The 24,819-nt window shown below is 32.7% G+C and overlaps 2 protein-coding genes across 6 annotated transcripts; both read left to right on the top strand.

Annotated features, from left to right (window-relative positions):
* The first annotated feature begins 1,054 nt into the window (after positions 1-1,054).
* LOC110826325 (DNA topoisomerase, type IA, core) lies at positions 1,055-17,026 on the top strand. 5 transcript variants are annotated; one of them, XM_088210927.1, is made up of 24 exons: positions 1,056-1,340; positions 1,892-2,062; positions 2,132-2,624; positions 2,709-3,130; positions 3,378-4,017; positions 4,104-4,190; positions 4,697-4,743; positions 6,857-6,966; positions 7,092-7,192; positions 8,969-9,061; positions 9,812-9,895; positions 10,299-10,382; positions 10,894-10,962; positions 11,841-11,900; positions 12,483-12,554; positions 12,691-12,798; positions 12,909-12,985; positions 14,006-14,089; positions 14,363-14,474; positions 14,613-14,702; positions 15,092-15,157; positions 15,242-15,337; positions 15,514-15,684; positions 15,989-17,026. In XM_088210927.1, exons 2-23 carry the CDS (start codon positions 1,905-1,907, stop codon positions 15,637-15,639), a joined length of 3,279 nt encoding a protein of 1,092 aa, XP_088067053.1. In that variant the 5' UTR covers positions 1,056-1,340; positions 1,892-1,904; the 3' UTR covers positions 15,640-15,684; positions 15,989-17,026. The 5 variants fall into 5 exon arrangements, with proteins under 5 accessions (XP_088067055.1, XP_088067053.1, XP_088067054.1 ...); XM_088210928.1 differs by lacking the exon at positions 15,989-17,026 and having other exon boundaries at positions 2,712-3,130; positions 15,514-15,936; XM_088210926.1 differs by lacking the exon at positions 15,989-17,026 and having other exon boundaries at positions 15,514-15,936.
* A 615-nt stretch (positions 17,027-17,641) lies between these two features.
* On the top strand, positions 17,642-19,500 carry NCED5 (nine-cis-epoxycarotenoid dioxygenase 5). The gene has a single exon (XM_022056952.2). The coding sequence runs from the start codon at positions 17,861-17,863 to the stop codon at positions 19,382-19,384; it is 1,524 nt and encodes a 507-aa protein (XP_021912644.2). The 5' UTR covers positions 17,642-17,860; the 3' UTR covers positions 19,385-19,500.
* The last annotated feature ends 5,319 nt before the right edge of the window (positions 19,501-24,819 follow it).

Here is a 24,819-nt window from a genome sequence, read left to right as displayed (position 1 = left end):
GACGGTTAAAGTATATTGATTTTTGTACAAGTAATTTATCATTATTGTTCTCACTTTAATAAGTGTAGTTACAAATATATATATATATATATATTTGTTGTGATTTTTTAAGGGGGTGAATAAAATTTAAAATTTTTTTATTAATTTTATTTACTTTAAAATTAATAATTTAAATTTTTAAAAAATAATATAATATTATTTAAAAGATAAATATAAATAAAATATTCTAAAAAATAAAGTCTAAAAATATTATAAATCTAATTAAAGATAAATTATATTTAAATTTAAATTAATAAATAAAATTATTTATAATTTATAAAAATACTCTAAAACATGTTCGAGAAAAATGCTATAAGAGAATTAATTATAGATTTTGACGAGAAGTACATTAAATTATTAAAGATTTTGACGAAAAATACATTAAATTATTGAATATTTCGATGAAAAATGCATCAAATTATTGAAAATCGATGAAAAATGCATTAATAATTAAAGAGAAATGCTTTAAAACGTGAAGATTAAACTAGAAATATACGAGAGAAGTATTCTAACAAAATAAATTTAGTAATTATAATTTATACATTAAGAGATAGTATTAAAAATTAATGTAAAAATTATAAATTATTTTATTTATTAGTTTGAATTTAAATAAAATTTATTTTTAATTAAATTTAGAATAATTTTATTTTTAAAAAATCATGTTATTAGTTGAAATTTATTTTTTTAAAAAAAATTTGATTTATATTTATCTACTTAAATTATTTTTATAAAATTTGTATTTAATATAATCTTATTTAAAAACACTTTGGTATAATTATTATTTGATTTATTATTTCTCTTACATACGTGTATATATATATATATATGGATATTTGTATATATGTATATATGTAAGAGTACGGGTCTTTTTAGTGGGCCACAAGTAAAATTCCAAGTTTGGCAAAATGAAACCAAACGAAGCCCTAAAGCCCATGAAACCCAAAAAGCCCGGCCTGTAAAACTTCAAACGGTGCCGTTTCTTTCTCCTTTTTCTGCTGCGGTCAACAGGGGGCTGAAAACAGGTTTTCGGAGAGAAGCGTTTTTAGAGGTTCTTGTGTAGGCTTTGAGGGAGGAGAGGAGGGATTTTTGGAAGAAGAACCAGAGGCGAAGACGGGAAGGGAAAGAGGTGAGAATGCAAGTTGAGAAGACAGAGAGGGACTTGTGAAGCAGAAGAGAGTGAAAAGGGAGGAGTGAGCGAAGAAGCGGGGAGAGACTACCAGCTCCTCTTTCTGTTTTCTCTTGAAAAACGAAAGGAGAAATAGAGAAGGGAACTACAGAAGTAGGCTCGGCTTAGTTCAACGGTATACCTAACTTTCATTTCTCTGGTTCGATATTTGTATGACACCATTAATTAATTGCAATTAAAGAAAATTGCCTCTGGAAGCTGTGTCATTTTGCATATTGAAATTGACGAATTGTTGAAATATGCTTATAAAATCCTTCTAGTCAATTCTCCTTTCATAGTTTTGGATCCAAGTATCCTGTTGTTGCAATCCTAAACTTTTATACTTGATTCACGACTGTTGTAAGCTGAATGTGGAGAAACGGTGCAGATTGAAATTTTTTAGAATCTGAAGAACGTCTGTTTGGGTTGAAATAATGGTTTGGGGTGTTTGATATCGTGCTTGGTTCCTTTTTGTAAACTTGGACTGATTATCATATAAGAGTATGGATGTCAATATTAAGAAACTGCAATTGAGTGAACTTAGAATTTGAACGTTGGATGGGTTTGCATGCATGGCATAGTACAATGTGAAAGGAGGAGGATTTCAATTATAAGTTTATCTTGTATTGCATTGATGTTATGGTTATGGTGCTGACACTTTGCAATTACTCTGGTTCCCACTTGCAGCATCCGGTGGTTGATGTTAAGAAAGTTTACGGGAATCGTTCTAGTAGTAAATTCAGGTGCAACTGTAGCTTCCATGATCAAGTTCCGTTCCTTAAAAGCAGGAAAGGACTTGCTTTTTTATAGAAGCCTTGATGATGGGAGGCTTGCATTTACTTCTCGATTATGCTCAAGGTTTGAATCTCTTAATTATTCAATGCCTAGGAATATTCGTTGTTATGGGCCTAATGAAAATTATTTCAGATTATGTGCACCTAGTTATGTATCATTTCCTAAGAGACACTTCTCTCAAGTTCCGGGAGTGGCAAGAAATAATGATGTTATTGGTATAAGAAATGGAAGGAGCAGCAGGGAGAGGTTGGCCTTCAAAGGGTTGCATAAGCAATGGAAGAAGCCAAATGCTGTGGGTATGCTGTCTAAAACTGAATCTACTAATACAACAGTCTTTGCATCAAAAGATGGCAAGGTTGCTTCTAGTGAGCAGCTAATTGGAGATGGGAACAGTGATGTAACTGTTAGATCACCTACAGCAACTTCATCTACTGGCAGTGGTAAGCAAGATTCTCAAGTCAAAGGAAAGGATGGGCAACATTTAAGAGGCCGAAAAAATCATGAGAAACCCTTTGTCCCCGAAGCTTCAGAAGAAGCCACTTTAACAAAACGTTCTACAAATGGTTCTTCGACAAAGAGCTCTACTTCGAGGAAAAGCAGCAAGAGATCACTCAAGGGTTTGGAGGTTAGAGATTTTCAATTTTTGGAAGGCTTGGGGTTATTCTCCTTTATTTTGTTTTAATATTTTAACTAACACTACAGTTTCCAGAAGAGTTCAACCTTGAACACACCTGCAGAAGTGCTTGTTGATTCTGTTTCAACCAAAAAGAAAGGCAGCAAGAAAAGTGGGAAATCTGAGGCGAAGAAAAAATCTGTAAAAGGTAAAAATGAGTCACTGGAGAAAGAGAATCCTCAAAGCACAAGGAAGCTTGGAATTCAGAGACAAAATATTCTGAAGCAGCTATATCCACCAACTGGGAAATCTATCATTGTCGTTGAGTCTCTTACAAAAGCGAAAACAATTCAGGGATACCTTGGGGATATGTATGAAGTCTTGCCAAGTTATGGGCATGTAAGGGATTTAGCTGGACGGTCAGGATCTGTACGACCTGAAGATGACTTTAGCATGGTTTGGGAGGTTCCATCTTCGGCCTGGACTCATCTTAAGAGCATCAAGGTTTCACTGAGTGGGTAAGGTGTCTTGTCCTTTATGATACTTCTGATGATGTTCCACATCATAAATTATTATATTTATCATCCAAGCATACGGAATTTTTATGGATAAAGGTGGGCACTAAGTGATATTTCTTTAAATCCCGTTTAAGCCACCCTCATTAACATTATAGCAAATCGAGCCTTATTGACGTGAGTTGCCAACATATAATCTATTTTTGCTGATATTAAAAAAATTTCACCTTCTGTTTATCTTATCTCTCAGAGCAGAAAATCTTATTCTTGCATCAGATCCGGATCGTGAAGGGGAGGCAATTGCATGGCACATCCTTGAGATGTTGCAACAACAGGATGCCTTACATGAAAATACTACAGTAGCAAGGGTTGTCTTTCAGGAAATAACTGAGTCGTCTATCAAAAATGCTCTGCAAAACCCACGAGAAATTGATGCAAACTTGGTTCATGCCTATCTTGCACGGCGTGCTCTTGACTATTTGATTGGTTTTAATATTTCACCATTATTATGGAGGAAACTACCTGGTTGTCAATCTGCTGGGAGGGTTCAATCTGCTGCATTATCTCTTATATGTGACAGAGAAATGGAAATTGACGAATTTAAGCCACAAGAGTACTGGACAGTTGCTGTTGTGTTGCATGACAAAGAGCATTCATTCTTTCTTCCAGCACATCTGACCCATTACAATTCAAAAAGGTTGAATCAACTCTCTATTAGCTCTGACTTGGAGGCAAATGATATCAAGCAGAAGATAAATTCAGAAAAATTTCAAGTATTGAGCTCAAAAACAGGCATAATTCGGAAGAACCCTCCTACTCCATACATAACATCAACACTTCAGCAGGATGCTGCAAACAAATTGCAATTTCCAACAATATACACAATGAAGGTTTAGAGATTTGTAAATTATCTGCTATGTGGTCTACTTTAACTTTCCTAAGTAAAACATAATTTAATTGTATCACATGGATGCAGCTTGCACAAAAACTTTATGAGGGGGTTATGTTATCAGATGGTGAGGCAACTGGTTTAATAACGTACATGAGAACAGATGGACTTCATGTGAGTATCTCTTTCCTGAATGATTTTCTGTCTGCTGCCTGGTTATTCTATCTGCTGCTTTATTTATTGTATACAAGATCCTTGTGGGGGCAGTTGTCATGCTTTATATTGTTACTTTCTCTTAATTCATTCAGGTTCTTTTTGAGATGATAGTCATTGATGTTTAGTGACTTTTGGATTTTATTTTTTTGAGAATGAATTTAATATTCACAAGGGACTTGAAATTTTGTAACCTTTTTCTTTTTTTTTTTCATATGCTTTTGGACTTTGCTTTTCATGTTTGAAACAGTATATGTTTCAGGGAATTTACTGTAATGCTTAATGATTACTGCAGTAGTTGAACACTAGCAATATGATTTTTTACTTTGTGAATGTGATTACTTTTGGATGTGTCCTTGTCTTTCTAACTCTACATTAAAGAGTATGTATTTAGCTGATTTTACTCGATGTTTTTTAAGATGCTATTACTTGGAGTACTGCTAACACTTATATTTTTAAAATATTAGATTTCAGAAGGAGCTGTTAAAGACATTCGCTCTTTTATCACAGAAAGGTGACATACATGAACTTTGCCTTACAGAGCATTTCTTACAAATAAATAATTTTAAGCCTGTTTATTTGCTTGTGCAGATATGTATATCTATTTGCTTTTCATGAGTGGCTTTTTCATGCTTAATGACTATTTTTGTATATCTGTTTTGAGGAGATGTCCTTGTATATATGTCCTGTAATAGTATCTATACACATTTTTACTGTAAAATTAAGAGCTTAATTGAATGATTTGCATTATGGTTCGTTAATGTTGGGTATGGTATGGTATGTGCAAGCTTCATTAATGTTTAAATTTAACTATATTTAGATGATGATCTCTTAATATCTGGTAGTGACAGCTGTTTTTGTTTATATTGAAAGTATGGTATGATTCTATATTTGAGCAAATTGTCTCTACTTTATTGTATATAGTAATAAATGAAAAATAAAAAGAAAAAAGATTAAAAAAATATATAGTGTTAAATATACAGATAGATAAATATATATAATTAAATATATGCCTATATATAATATATATATAATTAAAATATTACATACATGTATATTTATAATTAAAATATTATATACATGTATTTATATATAATTAAATATATAAATATATACAATAAAATTGATATAATTAAATATATTATATACATGTATATATAATTAAAAATATAAGTACATGAATTTAATTGAATATATAAATACATGTTTATATATAAAAAAAATATAATTAAATATATATATATACACACACACACAATAAAATAAGAAGAAGAAGAGGTGTGCGGCTCGAGGTGTGCAGCTCTTCTTGAATTAGTGTCGGGTAGAAGAAGAAGAAGAAGAAACCCTAGAGAAGAAGAAGAGTGAAAAGTGTCGGGTAGAGTGATTTAAAATGAAGAGTAATTTTGTAAATAATAAAAATATTAAGGGTATAAAGGGAAAAAATTATCAAACCATTCTAAAATCACCGAATCGACGGTTTGAAAAAATAAAAAAAATCATAATTTTGAGAACCATGACTCAACTAACAAAAAACCGTATTATGTGTTTGGAAGTGCAAACAAACAGAATAAAACCATGAAAAAAACCATTCCATCATTACTGAATCATCATCCAAACAAGCTCTAAGGGGCCATTGGGTGTCATGATCTCCTCCCTATGTCTGAGTTTGTTTTTTTCTTCTTTTTTTAGATTTTAAGTTTTTATTTTCTACTCCTGTTTCTGGAGAACCTTTTCCATAATCCTTTGTATCTTTGTATTTGCCTTTTCCTTATCTCTGGTTAAAATCGTAAATTTGATTTTTTTACTTAGTTTTTTCTTTCATCCATAATATTTTTTAAAAAATTTGTTATATAAATTCATTTTTTACTGTACTTGTGTCTTTTACACTGAATATTGGTGAGACCTTCACTTTTATAGGTTTTTGTTTGGTAGTTAATATTTTACATTAAAGTAGTAACACCAACATATTGATAGTGTGTTTGGCCCATTGGTGAAGCCTTTTATCAAATTCTATTTTTTCTTTTCTTTAAGTTTTTTATATGTCTTCTTTCTATATGATCAATAATTCAATTTGGGAGGTAGAAGCATGTCATAGCCTTATGAAAAATTGTTATTATCCTGCAGCGTTGTGCAGGCATTTCCCTTGTATTTATTGATTAACGCAATCTTTGGGAGATATGGTTTCTCATGGTGGTTAGTTGTAATTGGTTAGTTGTAATTTATATGATTCTTGATGCTTTCCTTCAAGTATATTGCTAAAAATGATGATATTATTTCTGACCAGGCATAATGCCTTGATTGCTTCTTTTATAAGGTCTGTTGTGGGATTGGAATAAATTGAGACACATGGTGAGTATAACTTGTATGTAGTCCATCTGGAAGACCAGAGATAGGAGAGCATTGGTGGTGTCGGGCTGCATGTTCTTTTGCATTTGGTAACATTAATTGAAGAAAAGAGAAGTTAAAAAATGCTGTAATAAAAAAAAAATTTCGTAGTAAGATAAAGTGCTTAAATATTTGCTTGAATTATGCTGGATGAGTGTCTATAAATTGAAACTTTAAAATACTTATCTATTTAATTTAGTGATGCTATCTAACTGTTAACAAGGGAAAACTTATTCCTTCAGATATGGTTCACATTTCACATCAGAAAGCCCACGTAAATATTTTAAGAAGGTGAAGAATGCTCAGGAGGCCCATGAAGCAATCAGACCCACGGATATTCGGAGGTTGCCATGTAAGTAAATAGCTTTTGCTTCTACATTTACATATTAGGTGATCCTCTTCTGGATTAAAGCATGTATTTACTGTTTGATTGGCTCTTATAGTCCCTTTAGTGACTGAATTCTTATTCTTTGTCAGCAATGCTTGTTGGAATACTAGACGAGGATTCTTTAAAGTTGTACACATTAATTTGGTCAAGGACAGTGGCATGTCAGATGGAGCCGATGACAATAGGGCAGGTTAGAAAATAATTTAGTTCAGTTACTTTTCTAACAAGTGAAAAAAACTTAAATAGGTATAAGCAGGTTTGTATCAGTCATTTTATTGGCTTGTAATTTTTGGACTGAAACAGGCTTCGATGATCTCTTTATATGGAAATAGTTGGCATTGCTATTGTTATCTTTTTGGCAATGAACATATTGTGAAACTTATTATTGTTTCTGAGTTTTTGTTTTTGGAAATAAAAAGTGTAGTATATATTCATTAATTACAGGCATCAAAAGGGTGCCAACCCATTTACAAAAATTATTTACACATCAATAAAGATTTCAATAGGGTTACCAAAATCCTCCAAAGAGAATAAAAAGTTACTTGTAACCAGACAACCCAAAATATGATATCACCTATCGCTAACCCTATCACACTCCTCCACCCTTTCAAAAGTCCTTTTGTTTCTTTCTTTCAACACCACCCAAAAAATTATAAGAGGAATGAGATTCAAATGTTTTTTTCCTATCACTCACTCCCTTCCATGCCATAACTCATCCCTTACACTACCTGCCATTGCCTAATTAACACCTAGAATCCCATACACCATATTCCATAACTTGGTTGCAAGGGAATATTGAAGTAGAATATGATCGCAAATCTCCTCTGCCTTCTTCCAATGTTAACAAATGTTGACCATAATCTCATCTCTTCTTATCAACTTATTTATTGTCAATATACTTCCACGCCTTGCTTCCCAAGCAAAAATTCTATTCTAGGCGGAGTCTTCACTTTCCAAGATCTATTTGACTGCGAACTTCTCCTCCACAGCATTCTTAACCAAATATTTATAGAATGACCCAACTGAAAAGGACCTGTTTGGATTGAGAGTCCAGATAGATTGATTGTCACTCTCCACTAGAGCTAAAGAAGCCAGTGATCCCAAAAGGGATTCATAATCATAGACGTCCCAGTCGTTAAGATTCCTTAAAACTTTCATATGCCACTCCCTCTTACCCCCAACTTCTCTAGATGCGTCCTTTACTGTATCATTCTTGAATCATGCAATAACGTAAATATGTAGAAATCTCTCCTTGAGCATTTCCTCTCTGAGCCAAGGGTCCATCGAAAAACTAGTTCTCTCCATTGCTCACCTTCCATCTAATGCACTGCTTGAAACTTTCTCTTCCCATACATATTTTTTTCCACACACTTGTCCCATGCAATATTGTCACATCTCTAGGAAACAGTCTCTCTCCTTTATCCCAAACTTCGCTTTAACGACCCTACACTACAAAGTTCCACTCTCGTTCATAAATCTCCAAATCCACTTACCTTGAAGCACCTGGTTCATTTCAGCCATCAATCTCAGTCCCAACCCTTCTTGATGCGAAGGCCTTTTGAGGACATCCCATGCCACCAAATGATATCGCCTTTTCTGCTCCGAATCACCCCAAAAAAATCTGCATTGCATTGCTTCTAATTTCCTTACAACACTTGCCGAAATATTATTGTCTCTAAGTTATGAACCCATTGTTTCTATCTTGTTGAATATATCATCATTTTGGAAACACATCTTGCAGATGAGCTTGATGCCAGAAGTTTAGGACTTATAGCCTGGTTTCTTCTATTTGGTCTCTCCCAACTCATGGTCACACAAGCACCAGCGAGTTCTTCCAAGCATGCAGAAGAGCAGCTTTGACATGCTTCTATGTTTTTTTATGTTGTTAGCTCATCTATCCTGCTTTTACAGCATTATTAGTTTTATAATTGCTTATGAAGTGCTTACATTTTTGTTATTTATTTAGGTACAACTTGATATACAGAGTGCTGATGAGTCCATTCTTTTCCGGTCTTCATGCTCACGGAGAGAGTTTCTTGGCTACCGAGCAGTTTATGAGGTATAACCTATTTCCTGTTCTAACAAGCTATCTTTTCCTAAGAAATCACTTGGAATACTCTTAGATGGCATTTTATTCATAATCGTGTCCTAACATTTCATATTTTTTCACCTTTTTCTTGTCAATATCTTGTCTTCACCGACTTGTATTTTGGTGTTATTTAATTCTATTACGGAATTCCTAGTTTGGGCCCATATTTTTATATCTTGTCATTTATAATAATTTGTCTTTTTGATATACTAGTCCTATCTTGGAAATTTGTGTGATTGTTGAGTTCTATATAAAGACTCAAGTCACATTTATCAATAATTTGAGTTTAAAACTTTTGAGAAACAGTGTTTTAAGTCCAAAGTTGTTAGATTAGTAGTGCTTGGCTTGAGGTGTTACAAATGGTATAAGAGAGTATGCCAATTCAGTTACTCCAGCTGATACGATTTTGGACCTTATGGGTCTTTAGTTTGTGATTTGTAGTTGTGTGATATGTGGCCTTGAGGAAGATATCAATGATTCGAATAGTGCAGATTGTAATATTTAATCCTACATAAGAAAAATATGTGATTGTTGAGTTCTATATAAAAGCTCAATTCACATGCTACCAAGAACTTGGATTTAAGTTTTTGAAAGCTAGTGGTTTGGGTTCAAAAGGTTGTTGGGTCAGTGATATTTTGACCTGGGGTGTACACTATTGGACTTGTTTCTGTATTAATTCAGGTAGTTCTTGTCTTCTTTATGTTGTGTGCAAATTTGTAGGATGTGGAAGTGGGAGGAATATCATGCAACGATAATGAAGGGAATGATCGTGAAGAAACTTTTGGAATTCTCAGTTCATTGAAGGTAGCAATTTCATATATGGCACTTCTTGTTTACTTGCAGCGGATGTATTTAATTTCAGTCATCTTAATATGCTTTTCTGTTATGGTATTTGCTTCCCTTAGTCTCCTGGTTGAATCCGTTCTTACTGATGTTTTGGGGGTATAATTTAGTTTTAGAAAATAAATTTTTTTTGAAATACTCAGTTTTAGAAAATAATTGATCTGTAATTATAGAATTATGGGTCTTTTGGGAGTATACTTTAATATTGTCAATTAACTGCCTTAAATCTGTTTAGCAGTCTTGTAAAGCGATCGTCATATAATTTATCGTTGCTAATAATTTATTTCTTTAGTCTTTTCCTCTTTTTTTTGTGCTGTAATATGATCCTTCATTGATTTCCTTCCGCTGTACTGCCTTTTCCCAGTCAGGAGATCAACTATATATCGGCGAAGTGAAACTTGAGCAACATCATACGCAGCCTCCACCACGCTATTCTGAAGGATCATTGGTACATGTTATTTTCTTTAGAAGTCAAGATCTTTTTCCTTCTGTAAATTCTTTTTATTTAGGTTTCTTGAGAGAAAGATGCATATTTTTTCAAATGAATCCTTTAAGAATAGTTCTTTTATTCTTTAAGAAAAAGAATAGTTCTTGTCTTGGGTTAGATTTTCCAGTTTATATTAGTCGAATATATTGTCATAGTAGGTTCAATATATTCATCAGAATATTCTCTGTTAGCGACATTTAAAATGTGCTAAAGTTTTGTTTCTTTATAACCCTTATAATTTTTTTCATGTTAATCATAGTGCCACATTGAAAAGATTTTTGTACGATCCCAATCTTTTGGATTGCTGACACTTCTTTATGGTATCAGATTTTCATTGTGCACGTATAAACAATCACAGTTGTGTGTTGTGTATAGCAAATTTGCTAGTATAACTAGTGTATTTCAACTAGAGTGTTCTCATATGGTTAATTTTCATATGGCTTGCTTAGCTTTTTGGGCTTACGTATTTCAGGTTAAAAAGCTGGAGGAGCTTGGAATTGGGAGACCTTCAACATATGCAGTAACATTAAAAGTTTTGAAGGTAGCCTATTCTGTAAAATGGGTAAAATCCCAGCCTGATGTTGAATGATGGAAATTTTAGTGCTAGAATTGTAAAAATTCGTGAAATGGGATTTCCTGAATTCCAATGTAAGCTGATGTCTACCGGTATAACTTGTTTGAAATTGAAATCAACTTGGTTGCCAATAATCAATGATGAGGCAAAACTGAATTGAAATTGAAAATTTTGAGTTCATTGGTCACGAGGTGAAAAAAACTCTGGATTTGACAGTTCTTTAAAAGTACTTTATAGCTGTATGAAGAAATTCAGGGGAGCTAAATAACTGTGGCTACATAAAACATATATGAGGCTTGCTCCTTCATTTAGTATGACTGAGAATTATCCATGGGAGAAGAACATAAACCCTAATTTTGGATTTTTGAAGGTTAATCATATAGTAGGACCGGGTTCACATTTTATCTTGATCCCATACTACCTAATGGGTTGTTCTGGCTGTCGACCTCTCTACCTTGAGCTTCTCTAAGTTTTTAACCGAGTTCAGCTCAAATACCAGTCACAACTAAATATCATTAAACAAAAGGTGAAAAAAAGACAAAGAAAGCGACCACTCCTATCAAACTCTTGGTCTTTTTAATAGGAATTTGCGTGTTTGAAATTGTATCATCCTTGTGTCTGCATATAAATATTCCCTTTCTTTGATTCTCTTAATATTACATAATAATAACCAATTCTTTCATCTTGCTCACTAGTTTGTGAACTGAATACTTTTCGACATTATTTTTCATTATTTTTAACTGAAAAAAAATTGATATTTGCAGTTGTTACCCCTTTATATCACCTTTGTTTTCTATTTAACACTGATTGTTAGCATTGTGATGCCTGTCTTCTTGTTGCACCAGGATAGGAACTATATCACTATAAAAAGCCGTGTATTATATCCAGAATTTCGTGGTCGGATGGTATGTACCAGACTTTCCTGCTTCTTGTTAGAATGGCTAACTTGTTTGAACTTTGAACTGTCTGGTGTGAAGCTTATGGTACATCGAGATAAAGGAACTTCTGTAGATTTTGTTGTATTGCACCATTTAACCAACTGTTTTGGCAAGGTGCTTAGTGGAGACGTGAATGATAGGAATTTTCCCATCCTTGCTTTAGACATTTTGTTCTTCAGCTCTGGAACTTTCTTTTCTGAGCTTAAAATAATATATAACCATTTATCTAAAAAAATATAACCATATATGTGACTCTATTAACTTCTGTTTAAGTACGGGCTTATGTGCACTCTATTTGTGAATCTTTACTTACATATTTTGTATAGTAGTTTTCATCACCATCTTACCTTTCTATATGATCAATTTAGTTTCTTCTACTGTGCACTTTATCCAGTTACTTTCATCTCTCTGTATATTCGGTGATTGGTATTTATCATTAAAATCTGTGTCTTGTACCATAATCTCTTGTAATGTAACTGTTACTTGGGCATGCTTAATTTGATATCATCCTTTTCTTTTGGTTGGGGGTATGTGGAATGATTCTTTCAGGTGTCTGCATTTCTCTCTCACCACTTTGCAGAGGTTACAGACTATAGTTTTACTGCTGATATGGAGACTGAGGTATGTGGATCAATCTTTTATTAGTCATTAAATGGTCTTTCAGTTTCTTACATATTTTATCATACCTCAGTAGCCATATCAAGTATGTTTGAAATGTGGCAAAGTTTCAATTATTCTCTGTTTCTTCTGCCTTCAGCTTGATAATGTTTCTGCTGGCTTAACTGAATGGAAAGGCCTCCTGAGGGACTACTGGATGCGATTCAGCTCATACTGTAGTCGTGTTGAAAGTGTCCATATTCATCAAGTATGTTCCCGACCTTGGTTAAGTACAAAGCTGAATGCTCTCTCTAGAACATTTGGATTTTTATTTTCTTTTAGGAATATCAATTATATCTTTCGATGTTAATTCTGAAGGTGGAGAAGATGTTGGAGAAAAAATTTGGGGGCTTTTTGTTTGCTTCTCTGCCTGATCAAAGCAGGACATGTTCAAGGTACTTATGAACTCTATGGTCTTTTTAAGGAAATTCATATAATTGAAGTGAAAATGGTGACATTTATGAATACCTGTTCATTTCAGGATAGTTTAGTCCTGTCTTCTAAATTGTAAGCCTTCCACAATCCTTGGTCTGGCTAATTGGGTTTTGGAAATGAGATAACACATAAATCATCTACAAGCCTGCCCTGTAGTATACTTTTTTACATATGATGATATGACATTCTCTGATGTTCAGTCTTGCCTGATACAGAAATTCATCAGTCATCCCAAGCATTTACAAATCACTAAGGGTCCATTTTGCCAGCTAATGCTTGTTCTATGAGTTGCTAAAAGTGCAAAAGGTGCTTTGAATGTAGAGTGTGGTAGTGGTTAATTATATTATAAAATTAATAAGAAATATTAAAATAATAAAAAATGGAAAAAGTAACTGTTGCAATTATTCAACTAGTGCTAACTCTTATATACAAAATTGTTCTAATAATTTTAGTTAGCTTAAAGTATTTTCTATTTTATTTATTGTACTCCTTATAAGTATTAACTTTAACTGATTATTATTTAGTTTGAAAATAAAAATGATTCAAATAATTTATAGTAAATATAATAATATTATGGGATATTAATATTATATTTTTATTTTGGAAATATTAAATTGATATTAGTTTAATGTAAAATTAACAGATATACTTCAAAAGTTTCTATTTTCAGCTTTTGTTTTGATAAAGTTAAACAAAGTTTGCTTTTACACGAGCCAATTTTCGTTTTTTTAGCATTAGGGCCAGATTTTTATTTTTAGTAGCAAAAACAGAAGAAGAAACTTAGCCGAATAGGCACTAAGACATGTTGGCTAATCTCTGCTACTATCACGTGAAGTAGCCTTCTGACAGGAAACTACAAACCTCTAAATATTGTTTAGAGAATAAGCATGTTTTCTAGTTTGTCATATGCCTTGTATTTTTCTTGAGTAGTTATTATTTGCTGAAATGAATTACAGTACTCTTATCTAATTTTTTCTCAGTTGTATGGAGGGGAAATTGATTTTCAAAGTAAGTAGGTACGGTGCTGGCTATTTCATAGGATGTGATCAACACCCAAAATGCAAGTAAGTAACATTCATCACAATCTAAACTTGATCATCAACGTGCATTATGTTTTCGTCTGCATGCAGTCTCTCTCTCTCTCTTGCTTGCTTTGTCTATCTATGTGTATGTGTACATCTATGTCCATTTATGTCACATCACATTCACACATTATATATTCTGGTTGTGGTGTATTCCAACTAGTGTTTTAGTCTAGCATGGTGGATTATTGTCTGTTTGACGTCTAGGAAGGTTATCACTGATGGTTTTTTAAACTTATTTGTATAAACATACAGGTATATTGCTAAGACATTGTATGGTGGCTGTGAAGAACCAGATGTTCCTGAAAGGAACAACAGTGTGGAGGAGCCAAAATTGCTAGGTCTCCATCCTAGTTCTGGGGAAAAGGTTTGCATTAAAATTTGATTTTCTGACCTTCATGTTAGTTCATCTATGAAGTTCATTATTCTGGATTCTTTTTCTAATTTTAGAAATGATTTTATCTTGGGAAATTTTTATAATAGATGAAAATATGTTTTACTCCAGATTCTTTTAAAGAATGGTCCCTACGGATTCTATGTACAGCTCGGTGAGGACAGAACAGGATACTTACCTAAAAGAGCATCTGTTTCCCATGTATGTGAATCTACCTATTATTTCCATGTGTATTGGATTATGGAGGCATATTTACTAGAACTTCCATGTTATATGAAGTGTTCATTTTTCAACCACTAGAATAAGTTTTTCAGTTCATATTTTAAAAGTTAGTCAGGACAGAAGTTTTGTCTTTTTCACCAGGATAATATTTTTTCTTGGGGCGGGGGAGGGTAAGATCATTTGCGGTATTATTTTTGCCATGTTATCCAAATTGACACTATTTTCTGTAAATAGCTCATGTAATACTGGCTAGTGATGACTATTTTTTTTGGTTGACGTATTACCATGGTTTTAACTATGTTCTTGAAGGATTGGTGCTCAACTGTGATTTTATTGCTGACTTCCGGTGTACATATATGTTCTTGCAGATAAAAGAAGTGAACTCTATCACAATTGAAGATGCTCTTGAGTTGTTGCGTTACCCTGTGACCTTGGTAATTTTAATTTGTCTTGTCTAAATACAAGTTTTTTGTTTCAAAAATCAGTCATTCATGAATTGATTTCTTTCCACTTTTTAGGGAAACCATCCGGCAGATGGGCAGCCTGTAATTTTGAAGCTTGCAAGATTTGGATTTACTGTTCGGCATCGGCGTACTATGGCTTCTGTTCCTAAGGTACATCCTTTTTCCCCCTTTGCTACTTCAATATCGAAATAGGTTGAACAGTGAGCATTTCCAGAAAGTGGCTTCCTTACAGATGCATTCATCGATTTGTGGTATCAGTCATTTGATTATGCTACTGGAAACTAGTCACCATCTCTTGCCTGTGTCATTTGCATTACAATTTGCAGAATATGAAGCCAACCGAGGTAACACTAGAGAAAGCATTGGAGCTTTTATCCAGTAAAGATGTGAGGCGAAGTGGGCGTCCTAAGAAGAAGAAGCCAGTCGTGGAAGATGCTGTTGAGGCAATGTAGCCGAAGCCTCTGCATATATACGACATACAGGAGAGGACTGACCAGGTTTGTCGATGCGGCACACTTTTTCTAGTTCAATTTTAAGTGTTATTTGTAATTTAATTCTAAGTGTTATTATTTTATTTTTTTTGGTATGTTTTAGTAACTCTAGATTTATTTTAGTTTTCTTAGTATTTCCTATTTCTAATAAGATTTCGAGTTTTAGCATTTTCTATTTCCAGTTGTACACCTTATAAAAGGACTTATTTGGTAACACTTTTAGATATAAGTTAATACAATTCAATATTATTCTTTAAAGTGTAGCATTTGTTGTGATTAATTCATCTGCGTTTGATCTTCTGTACTAAAGTTGTTACTAGAGCAAGGATTTGCACCTCGAGTGGATGACCGAGGATTGTTCTAATAGATAATGAGCAAAAGATTCAATGGAATGGATGAAACTCTTTCACAGATAACCCCGATGTTAACTGCATTACATACGCAAATGAGATGCGACTCGACTCTTATGTGATGAAGGACATGATTCTGACGACTTCGACTCTAGCAACAACAAAACCAAAGATACTCAGTGACTCCCTTGTGGTGTAGGCAGGTTTGTGTGAAACCTTAGAGGAACAGATCATGTGGATTTGGCTCCCAGGACACCGAAGTGCATTGACCCAGTTAGAGCAAATCGATAGACAGCATTTTGACAGTGACATTGACCATGGCCGGTTGCAAATCCGGCCAGATGCCGACGCGATCAAACATCATCGCAAAGATGGCAAATCAAGTTGTGTTTTCTGCGACTAGCGAGGTCTGCCCCTTCTTCTGCAGGACTACGAGTAATAACAGCAGGGTGAATAGGGATAGCCAACAAAGTTTGTAAACTTGTACAAGATCTTTTTTTCGAGGTATTCCCCACCTTCGTGCCGTAAATGCACTCTACCGTAATGGCAACTACAGGGAGTTGGACTGCTCGTTGAGCAGAGACGATGACTTCTTTCATTTCGAACGCAGACTAACGAACAACATTATAATAACCAAGAATTTGAGACGAACACAGATTTGCCCAACTTTGAGAGACAGTTGAGCATTGATGGGCGCCAAGAGTTTAAGATGAAAGATGGATTCGCCCAACTTCGACAAACAGTTGAAGATTGAAGTTTTCTCAGTAGGTTTCATGCTTGTTTTCAATGTTACAGAAGAAAATCAAGTGAAGCTCATGGCATATAAAGTTAAATATATTATAAAATTTCTCACGTTTGTTCGGATTGTGATATATTAATGTATGATGCGGTACAGAGATAATTTTATTTTATTTAAATTTATTTTCAAATATGTATAATTCTTCGAACTACTATTTTATCTATTTTTTATAAATTACCGAACCGATAATTTTTGAGAAGTAGAAAGTTTTGCTTTTATTTATATTCTCACCATCTTTTCTTAATTTCATATTTATCTTAAATTAATTAAAAAATTAATAAAAATTATAAATATATATAAATAATTTTTTTCTTTAATTTCTTTTATTTAATTATATATATAAATATATATGTAATATTACCACTTGATTTTTCATTTCATTTCATTTATTTGTTTAATTTATATATATATATATATATTTTTGCCGCCTTTGGATCTTCTTTTGTACTTAATGTTATATTTTTTTATATAATTTATTATTATATATAATAAGTGATAAATAAAGTATATAATTTGATTGAATATACAAATTATATTATTTTATTAGTTTAAATAAAAATAATTATAATTATCATATATTAATATACAATCTTTTTATAATTTTATAATTATTATATTTTACTATTACATATATTAATAAATAAGTAAATATCAAGTACACAAGTGACCTTTCCATAAGTGCACCACGTGGTCTTTCTTAACATGCTGACGTGGATTTTCCTACGCGGGTCCCACCTCCATTTTCTATTTATACCTCATCTTCTTCACTTTCTTCAACCTCCTGAAAACTTCGTCCATGGCTTCCCCATCTCCATCTGCGATTACAGCTAATGCCAATACTTGGGTCAAACTCAAACCTCACCTCCACCACCATTTTTCTTCTCTTGATTTGGGTTTCTCACTCCCCTTCAACTCCAATAAATCCAATGTAAACTCTGCTCTGCAAACCCCACTTCATCTGAATGATAGTCAAGTGACAGTCAAACAAAGTTCGACACATTCTAATTTGAATCTCTTTCAAAGACTTGCATCCATGGCGTTCGACATGGCCGAGGTGGCCTTAGTCAACTCAGAACGTCAATACCCACTTCCTAAAACCGTTGATCCTGATGTTCAAATCGCCGGAAACTTTGCTCCGGTGCCGGAACAATCCGTCACCCACCAACTTTCAGTTGCCGGGAAAATTCCGGAATGCATTAACGGCGTTTACCTCCGTAACGGCGCAAACCCAATGTTCGAGCCTCTCTCCGGCCACCACCTTTTCGACGGCGACGGAATGGTTCACGCCGTTAGTATAAAAAACGGCTCTGTAAGCTACGCATGCCGGTTTACAGAAACTCAGAGATTAATTCAAGAAAAACTCCTCGGCCGGCCGGTTTTCCCCAAAGCTATCGGCGAGCTCCATGGCCATTCCGGCCTTGGCAGGCTTCTTCTTTTCTACGCCAGAGCTCTGCTTGGTCTCGTCGATCACAGAAACGGCACCGGAGTAGCCAATGCCGGATTAGTCTTCTTCAACAATCGTCTTCTAGCTATGTCCGAGGATGATCTTCCTTACCAACTTCGAATCACTGATACAGGCGATCTTCAAACTGTGGGACGTTATAATTTCAACGATCAACTAAAATGCAACATGATTGCTCATCCAAAGCTCGATCCTGTGACAAACCAGCTCTTTGCTTTGAGCTACGACGTGTTGAAAAAACCCTACTTGAAATACTTTTATTTGCACCCTAGTGGAGAAAAATCTCCAGACGTGGAAATTCCTCTGGATTTTCCCACAATGATTCATGATTTCGCCATAACAGAGAACTTTGTTATCATCCCAGATCAACAAGTTGTGTTTAAACTTAAAGATATGATTAGAGGAGGTTCACCAGTGGTTTATGATAAAAAAAAGAAATCAAAATTTGGTGTACTGAAAAAAGATGCTGTAAATTCATCGGATATTATCTGGGTTGAATCTCCTGATACGTTCTGTTTCCATCTCTGGAATGCTTGGGAAGAACCAGAAACAGAGGAGGTAGTTGTTATAGGATCATGCATGACGCCAGCAGACTCCATTTTCAACGAATCCGACGAGAAGTTGCAGAGTGTCTTATCTGAAATTCGACTCAGTTTACGAACAGGTGAGTCAACTCGTCGTCCGATAATCTCGGACCCAGATCAAAACCTAAACTTAGAAGCTGGAATGGTGAACAGAAACCGACTGGGAAGAAAAACCCAGTACGCTTATCTCGCCATTGCAGAGCCATGGCCAAAGGTTTCTGGATTCGCCAAGGTGAATCTCATTACAGGAGACGTACAGAGATTCATTTATGGCGATAGAAGGTACGGAGGAGAACCATTTTTCTTACCCAGAAACAAGAATTGCGAAGAGGAAGAAGATGATGGGTATGTTCTTACTTTGGTGCATGATGAGAAGACATGGAAATCAGAATTACAGATTGTAAACGCCATGAATTTGGAGGTAGAAGCTTCTGTTAAGTTACCTTCAAGAGTTCCTTACGGGTTTCATGGAACTTTTGTGGATTCAAATCAACTTGTGAATCAAGCATGAAACAAATGGAGAAAGATATTTTCTTTTTCTGGTATTTGTGGATTGAATTATCAATTGTATAGTAACTCAGTGGAAGAAGATTTTCATGAGATGAGATGGATGTGCAGAGGATAATTCCCCCCAAAATTTTATAATGTATATATATATATATATATATATATGTAATTTAAAATTAAGAAGACAATTTAGCAAATATGTCTCTCTTTGTTGACTTTTTTCCTCATGTTTTTTTTTTTCTATTTTGATTTTTTAATTTCAGAACCAGCTTGAAGTTTTTGTTTATTTGTATTTGACCCCAGCTGTTTTCTGTTTTTTTTAAAAAAAAAAAATTAAAATTTTAAAATTTCTCGTATGTTCTTTTTTTAAAAAAATTTAGATATCCGTCGAATATTTTTATATATATTTTTATTAATTTATTTTATTTATTAAAATAGTAAATTAATTTAAAACTTGAAATAATCTGGTAATACATAATAAACAATCAAAAACTCAAAGTGTGATTGAGAACTCAAGAGATCCCAAACCATCCTATAGGTCGGATAACAATTTTTTCTCGTAGATTGAGTTAAAACCTAATACTAATAGATTCACCGTAGGTGATCAAAACAAGGACAAATGGCTCCATGATTTATGACGAACATGAGCATTAACATATTAAACATTGCTAAGATTAGAGGTATTCTTGAAGGTTTGAAGCTTGTTTAAGCGAAAAGTGCTTTGCATATATTATTGAAGTCGATTATCTATATGTGAAAGTTTTATTATAGGAATTGGCTTACTTAGCAAATGTGGAGACGCTTAGAATGACCCAATTTTTTTAGCTCGTTTACAAAGAACAGGAGATCCAATTTTCATTACTTATAGAGAAAGTAATATATGTGCTAATCGATTTATAAAACGGGCACATAATTATTATATTGGTAGCATTTTTCTTGAAGAGCCACCTGATTAAACAAAGCTATAGTTGTATCTCCATTCCTGTAATTAAGCTTCGTTTTATTTGATTGAAAACTAGTTTCTTTCTAATTTTCATATTTGTATAAAAAGAAAAAAAAAAAGGTTCTTAAAAAGAAATGCATATCGTGAACTAAACGGGTTTGTTATTGATATTTATGAAGTATAAATTTATTCGTTTTATGTTGCAAAGAATCTTTTATTTTTGGTTATAAGGGGAGGAAAAAAAAAAACTAAGAGACCGAACTAGTATCCAATTAAATGAGTCCACGCAGTGTCATCAAGATCAAGATGGAAAGAGAGGTTGAGGATCCTCGAGATGTGCTCTAATCCAGTAATTGTTAATTGGAAGTTGTGAGCTCAATGAACCAAGTAGTTTGCACATGTATTCCTTTCATGATGTATGTGGTTATCTTAGATATTCCAAGACAATAGATTCCCTTCCCTTTTAAGTGGTGGAACCTCAATAATGATGGTTCTTCAAGGGAAGTCTCTAGTGCTACCACCACAGGTGTGAAGTTCATCATAACTTTGGCATCAGCATATCAATGCTTGATGAGGCCCAAGAGGTATTGAGAAGTCTGTAGTTTGGATGAAGGAATTAAAAAGTCATTACAGAAGTTAACTTCTTTTATGTCAAACAGCCTTTATATCAGCAATAGATGTCGTAGACCTACCACAAAATTTAAAGCCCAAAAAATGGTCATTCTTCGATTGAGACATAAAAGGAAGACAACTTCTACATAAGTTTAGTTTAATATTTGACATCAATAATAGAAGGAAAAAAGTGAAATATGTTATGAAGCTAAAATAACAAAAGAAAATCCTACATATTTAGTAAAAGAAACTAAATTATTAAGTATAACTCATAAAGATTTAAGAGGACATTAAAAAAATTAAGGCTAGAGCCAAAAAAGAAAAGATATAGTAATATAACATTTATAAACAGCTTTTCAAGATATACTAAATTATATCTATTAAGAAATAAAGATGAAATTATAAAAATATTTTTAAATTATAAATTTAAATCAGAAAACTAATTTAATAAGAAAACTGAAAGAACTTGATCAGACACACACACACACATATCGAAAATATATTAATAAAGGAAATTTTCTTTCTTTTTTTTTAAAGGATATATATTATAGAAATAACGTCTCTATACTCGCTTAAATTTGATAAGGTAGGTCAAAGGAGAAATAGAACTCCTAAAAAAATTATCAATTCCATTTTAATTATAATGTGTTTGATAATTTTGTTAGAGGAAGCTATCATTACTACACGCCACATTTAAAACTTAATTCCTTATTGGAAAATTGGTAAAGAGTTCATGAATTATGGAAGACTATTCACTTAATTTAAATACTTGAGAGTGTGAGGGTATTTTGTAAAAGTTCCCTTGAACATAAGAAAAGGAAGACATGATTTTGACGTGACAAAAATAAGATGAAGTAATGGTCTAATGGTATCATAAAAATATAATACGAAAGGTTTCTTAGGAAATTTTTGCACTTTGATAGCATTCATGTCTTAGTTTCATATGGTGCTAATTATCAACTGAATAAAACAAGAAAAGAGAGTGCATCTTAATGCGAATACGAATGAATTATAGGTATTTTAATGCATTTAATGAATTAGACACAACATGACATTGGTTATGTTGTGTCAATGTCATGTTGTGTGTAGATTGAATAAATATACTGATAATCTACATTACAATTATTGGAACGCATTTTATTTCAATTTTGAAGTATCTAAGTAGAATAACAAATTATGGTATACTACATAATAGATTTTTCACTGTTCTAAAAAAAGTATAGTGATGCAAATTGAATCTTCAATTCAGACAAGACAAGATCCACAAGTGGTTTATGTTCATTCTTGGTGGAGGTGTGGTAGCTTGAAAGTTTGTTAAATAAATGATAATCGCCAAGGCCAAGTTAACTAGAAAATCAAAGTTTATAGCTCTAGAGTTGGTAGGTAACGAAGTTGAGAATTTCTTAGCTCACATTCTATTAAGAATAAAACTAATCCCTTTTGTTTCTATGCATTGTAATTGCTAGGCTGCATTAGCCATAATGGACAAATCAAATAATGATAAGTATAGATATATTTGCCTAGGACATAATATACTAAAGTGACTGTTTAAAGATAGAACTATATCTAATAATTATTTTAGTATATTCTCTAGCTACAAAGGTTGGAATAGATTTTATTAATGAATTTGGGACATCGTTAATTCATATATAAATTACTCCCTTACATATACCCTGGTTTTTCTAGCTAAAGTATTTTACTTTATGTTTCTTCTTATTTTCACACTTTCTTATACAGGCTTTTACTTAATCCAAATATTTCAATAGTTTTCTTATTTTATTCTTTTGGTTGTAGTATTGTTTTATGTTTGTTTTGTAAAATAAAAAAGTACATGAGACCATTTTTTAGAAGATAATAAATTTCAATTTTTTCTCAATTAAAAACTATTTAATCAAATCTTTTTTTAATATATTATTTACATGTTTCATGATCAGATTCTTATTTTGTATTTTCAAATATTTTAGATGATATATAATACATAAGATTGTGTTCTTCATTAGTACTAAGTTGGTAAAAAGAACTTAAATATAATTTTTTTTTTAATATTTAGAATCACAATCACAATAAAAACCAAAGATTGTTTCTCGTTTTCATATCTCTATAACCAATTGATATGCTTTATTAGTGATATTCTCTATCTTTTATGTTCAAGCTTTGAGAAATTGATTGATAACCTTTTTCTAGACATGTCATTTCTTGAAAATTTTGGTCATCCTTTCTTATTATAATGGGTGCTCACGGGGTCCAGTCTGGCTCGATCAGACTCTTATTCTTTTACTTTCATTCACTTGGGATCTCTCTTATTTCAAAAAAAATTTGATTAATATTACATAATGCTATAATTTAGTCTAACTAATTTGAAAGTGCTTTGGTAAAAAAAAAGTTCGGTCTCAGAAAAAATATGTGATTGATTTGTCTTAAGATTGTTTAGTAGACACAAAATGAGATCTTTAGGATTCTCTTTGTTTTTCTTAGGCACGAGAATTTCCTTCAAGTCTCTAAACATGAATTTTAAAAGTTTCAAAGGTTTCTTTATTCTTAGGTGTCTCACAACCCTTTAATGGGTGCGTTCAAGTTCAACGTGGATCACTTTGTGGTTGGTATGATCAATGAGTATTGATAATGCTTTAAAGGTAGAGCGGGTAACATTCTAGCAGTCTTTTAAAAAGTATTGGCTTTCATGACTCTAATTTAAGAGAACTCCTGGTAATATAAAACTATTGTTTTATATCTATGTGATGTTATTAATGGTTAGTGACTTAGCTGTGACTATTTTCTGGGTCAATGACTCATTAACTGTACAATAAAGATATAATTAATTTTTGCATTTGATAAGATTTAGATTAACTCTTCAACTAATGTTCTTTTCTAAAAATATTCCAAGAAAGCAAAATTCTCTAGTCGATTAGCTTGTAAATTTGGGAGTTAATGATTCGTCAGATATCTTCCCTTAGTACTATCGGCTACTTTTTTTTTTCTTTTTTTTTTTTACTTTTTTAGAGGCTTATGCTCTTTATGAAGATGTCTTTTATCGAGAAATACCTTTTTTTTTATAGTTAATTTGGTTGTTGTCTAGAATTTTGTAAGTTGTCTCTTTCTTATTCTTGTTCTTTTTAAAATTGTCGCCTTTGTAAAAATAAAAATACTATTGATATATAGTAATAGAGTTTTTAAACTAGCGTTATATTGTATGATAAATAGTCAAACATAAGTCTTAAAATTACTTAAAATAAATAATATGCAAATCGTAATTTTTCCCTTTCCTACAATTAATTTAGTTTTCTTCTTTCACATTTTATATGGCATTCATATATTTTTTATTGTTAAATAACATAACGTTCTTAATTATAAATTTATAATGCTATAATATTCTCCGTATCTTCGAAACATTCAACTTAGTATTTTTTTAATAGAAAAACGTAAATATTCACCGTAATTTATTTTATTTTAGAGCGTATTGTAATACATTTTTTCAAAACCTTAGGTAATAGTTAAAATTGAAATCTATATCTTAAACTATGACTTACATAATTATGAAACCAAAATATTAGAACTTGATATAAGGACATGGGTTTCACGTGATCTGAAACTTGATAGGTATATATATAGATATAGATATATAAATACGTGCTTATATAAGAGCTTATGTGGATGTATCGATATCGAGAGAGAGAGAGAGAGGTGTGTGTGTATATATATATATATATATATATATAGAGAGAGAGAGAGAGCTGCTTATAATGTAAAAGTTTACATGCAGCTGCAACGTAGCACTCAAACTGTTTGCAGGGGATTCATGTGGACCCTCGTCTACCTTCTTCCTCTCTTCTTGGCCTCGACATTTCTCCAAGAGCCAAACTAAGACGTAAGCCTGTCCCTTCCTC

This window comes from Carica papaya, chromosome 9 (genome assembly GCF_054855325.1).
Source record: "Carica papaya isolate Zhongbai chromosome 9, ASM5485532v1, whole genome shotgun sequence".
NCBI lineage: Eukaryota > Viridiplantae > Streptophyta > Magnoliopsida > Brassicales > Caricaceae > Carica > Carica papaya.
The sequence above is the reverse complement of the archived record's forward strand: the minus strand, read 5'-3'. Positions and strand labels throughout refer to the sequence as shown.

What these genes read in the sequence shown, in the direction of transcription:
- LOC110826325 (XM_088210927.1), top strand. Translation starts at nt 1,905, where the DNA reads ATGTTAAGAAAGTTTACGGGAATCGTTCTAGTAGTAAATTCAGGTGCA. An exon ending in AGCCGATGACAATAGGGCAG is followed by an intron (nt 7,193 to 8,968) that starts GTTAGAAAATAA and finishes TTATTTATTTAG; the next exon opens with GTACAACTTGATATACAGAG. An exon ending in GCTATTCTGAAGGATCATTG is followed by an intron (nt 10,383 to 10,893) that starts GTACATGTTATT and finishes TACGTATTTCAG; the next exon opens with GTTAAAAAGCTGGAGGAGCT.
- NCED5 (XM_022056952.2), top strand. Translation starts at nt 17,861, where the DNA reads ATGGCGTTCGACATGGCCGAGGTGGCCTTAGTCAACTCAGAACGTCAA.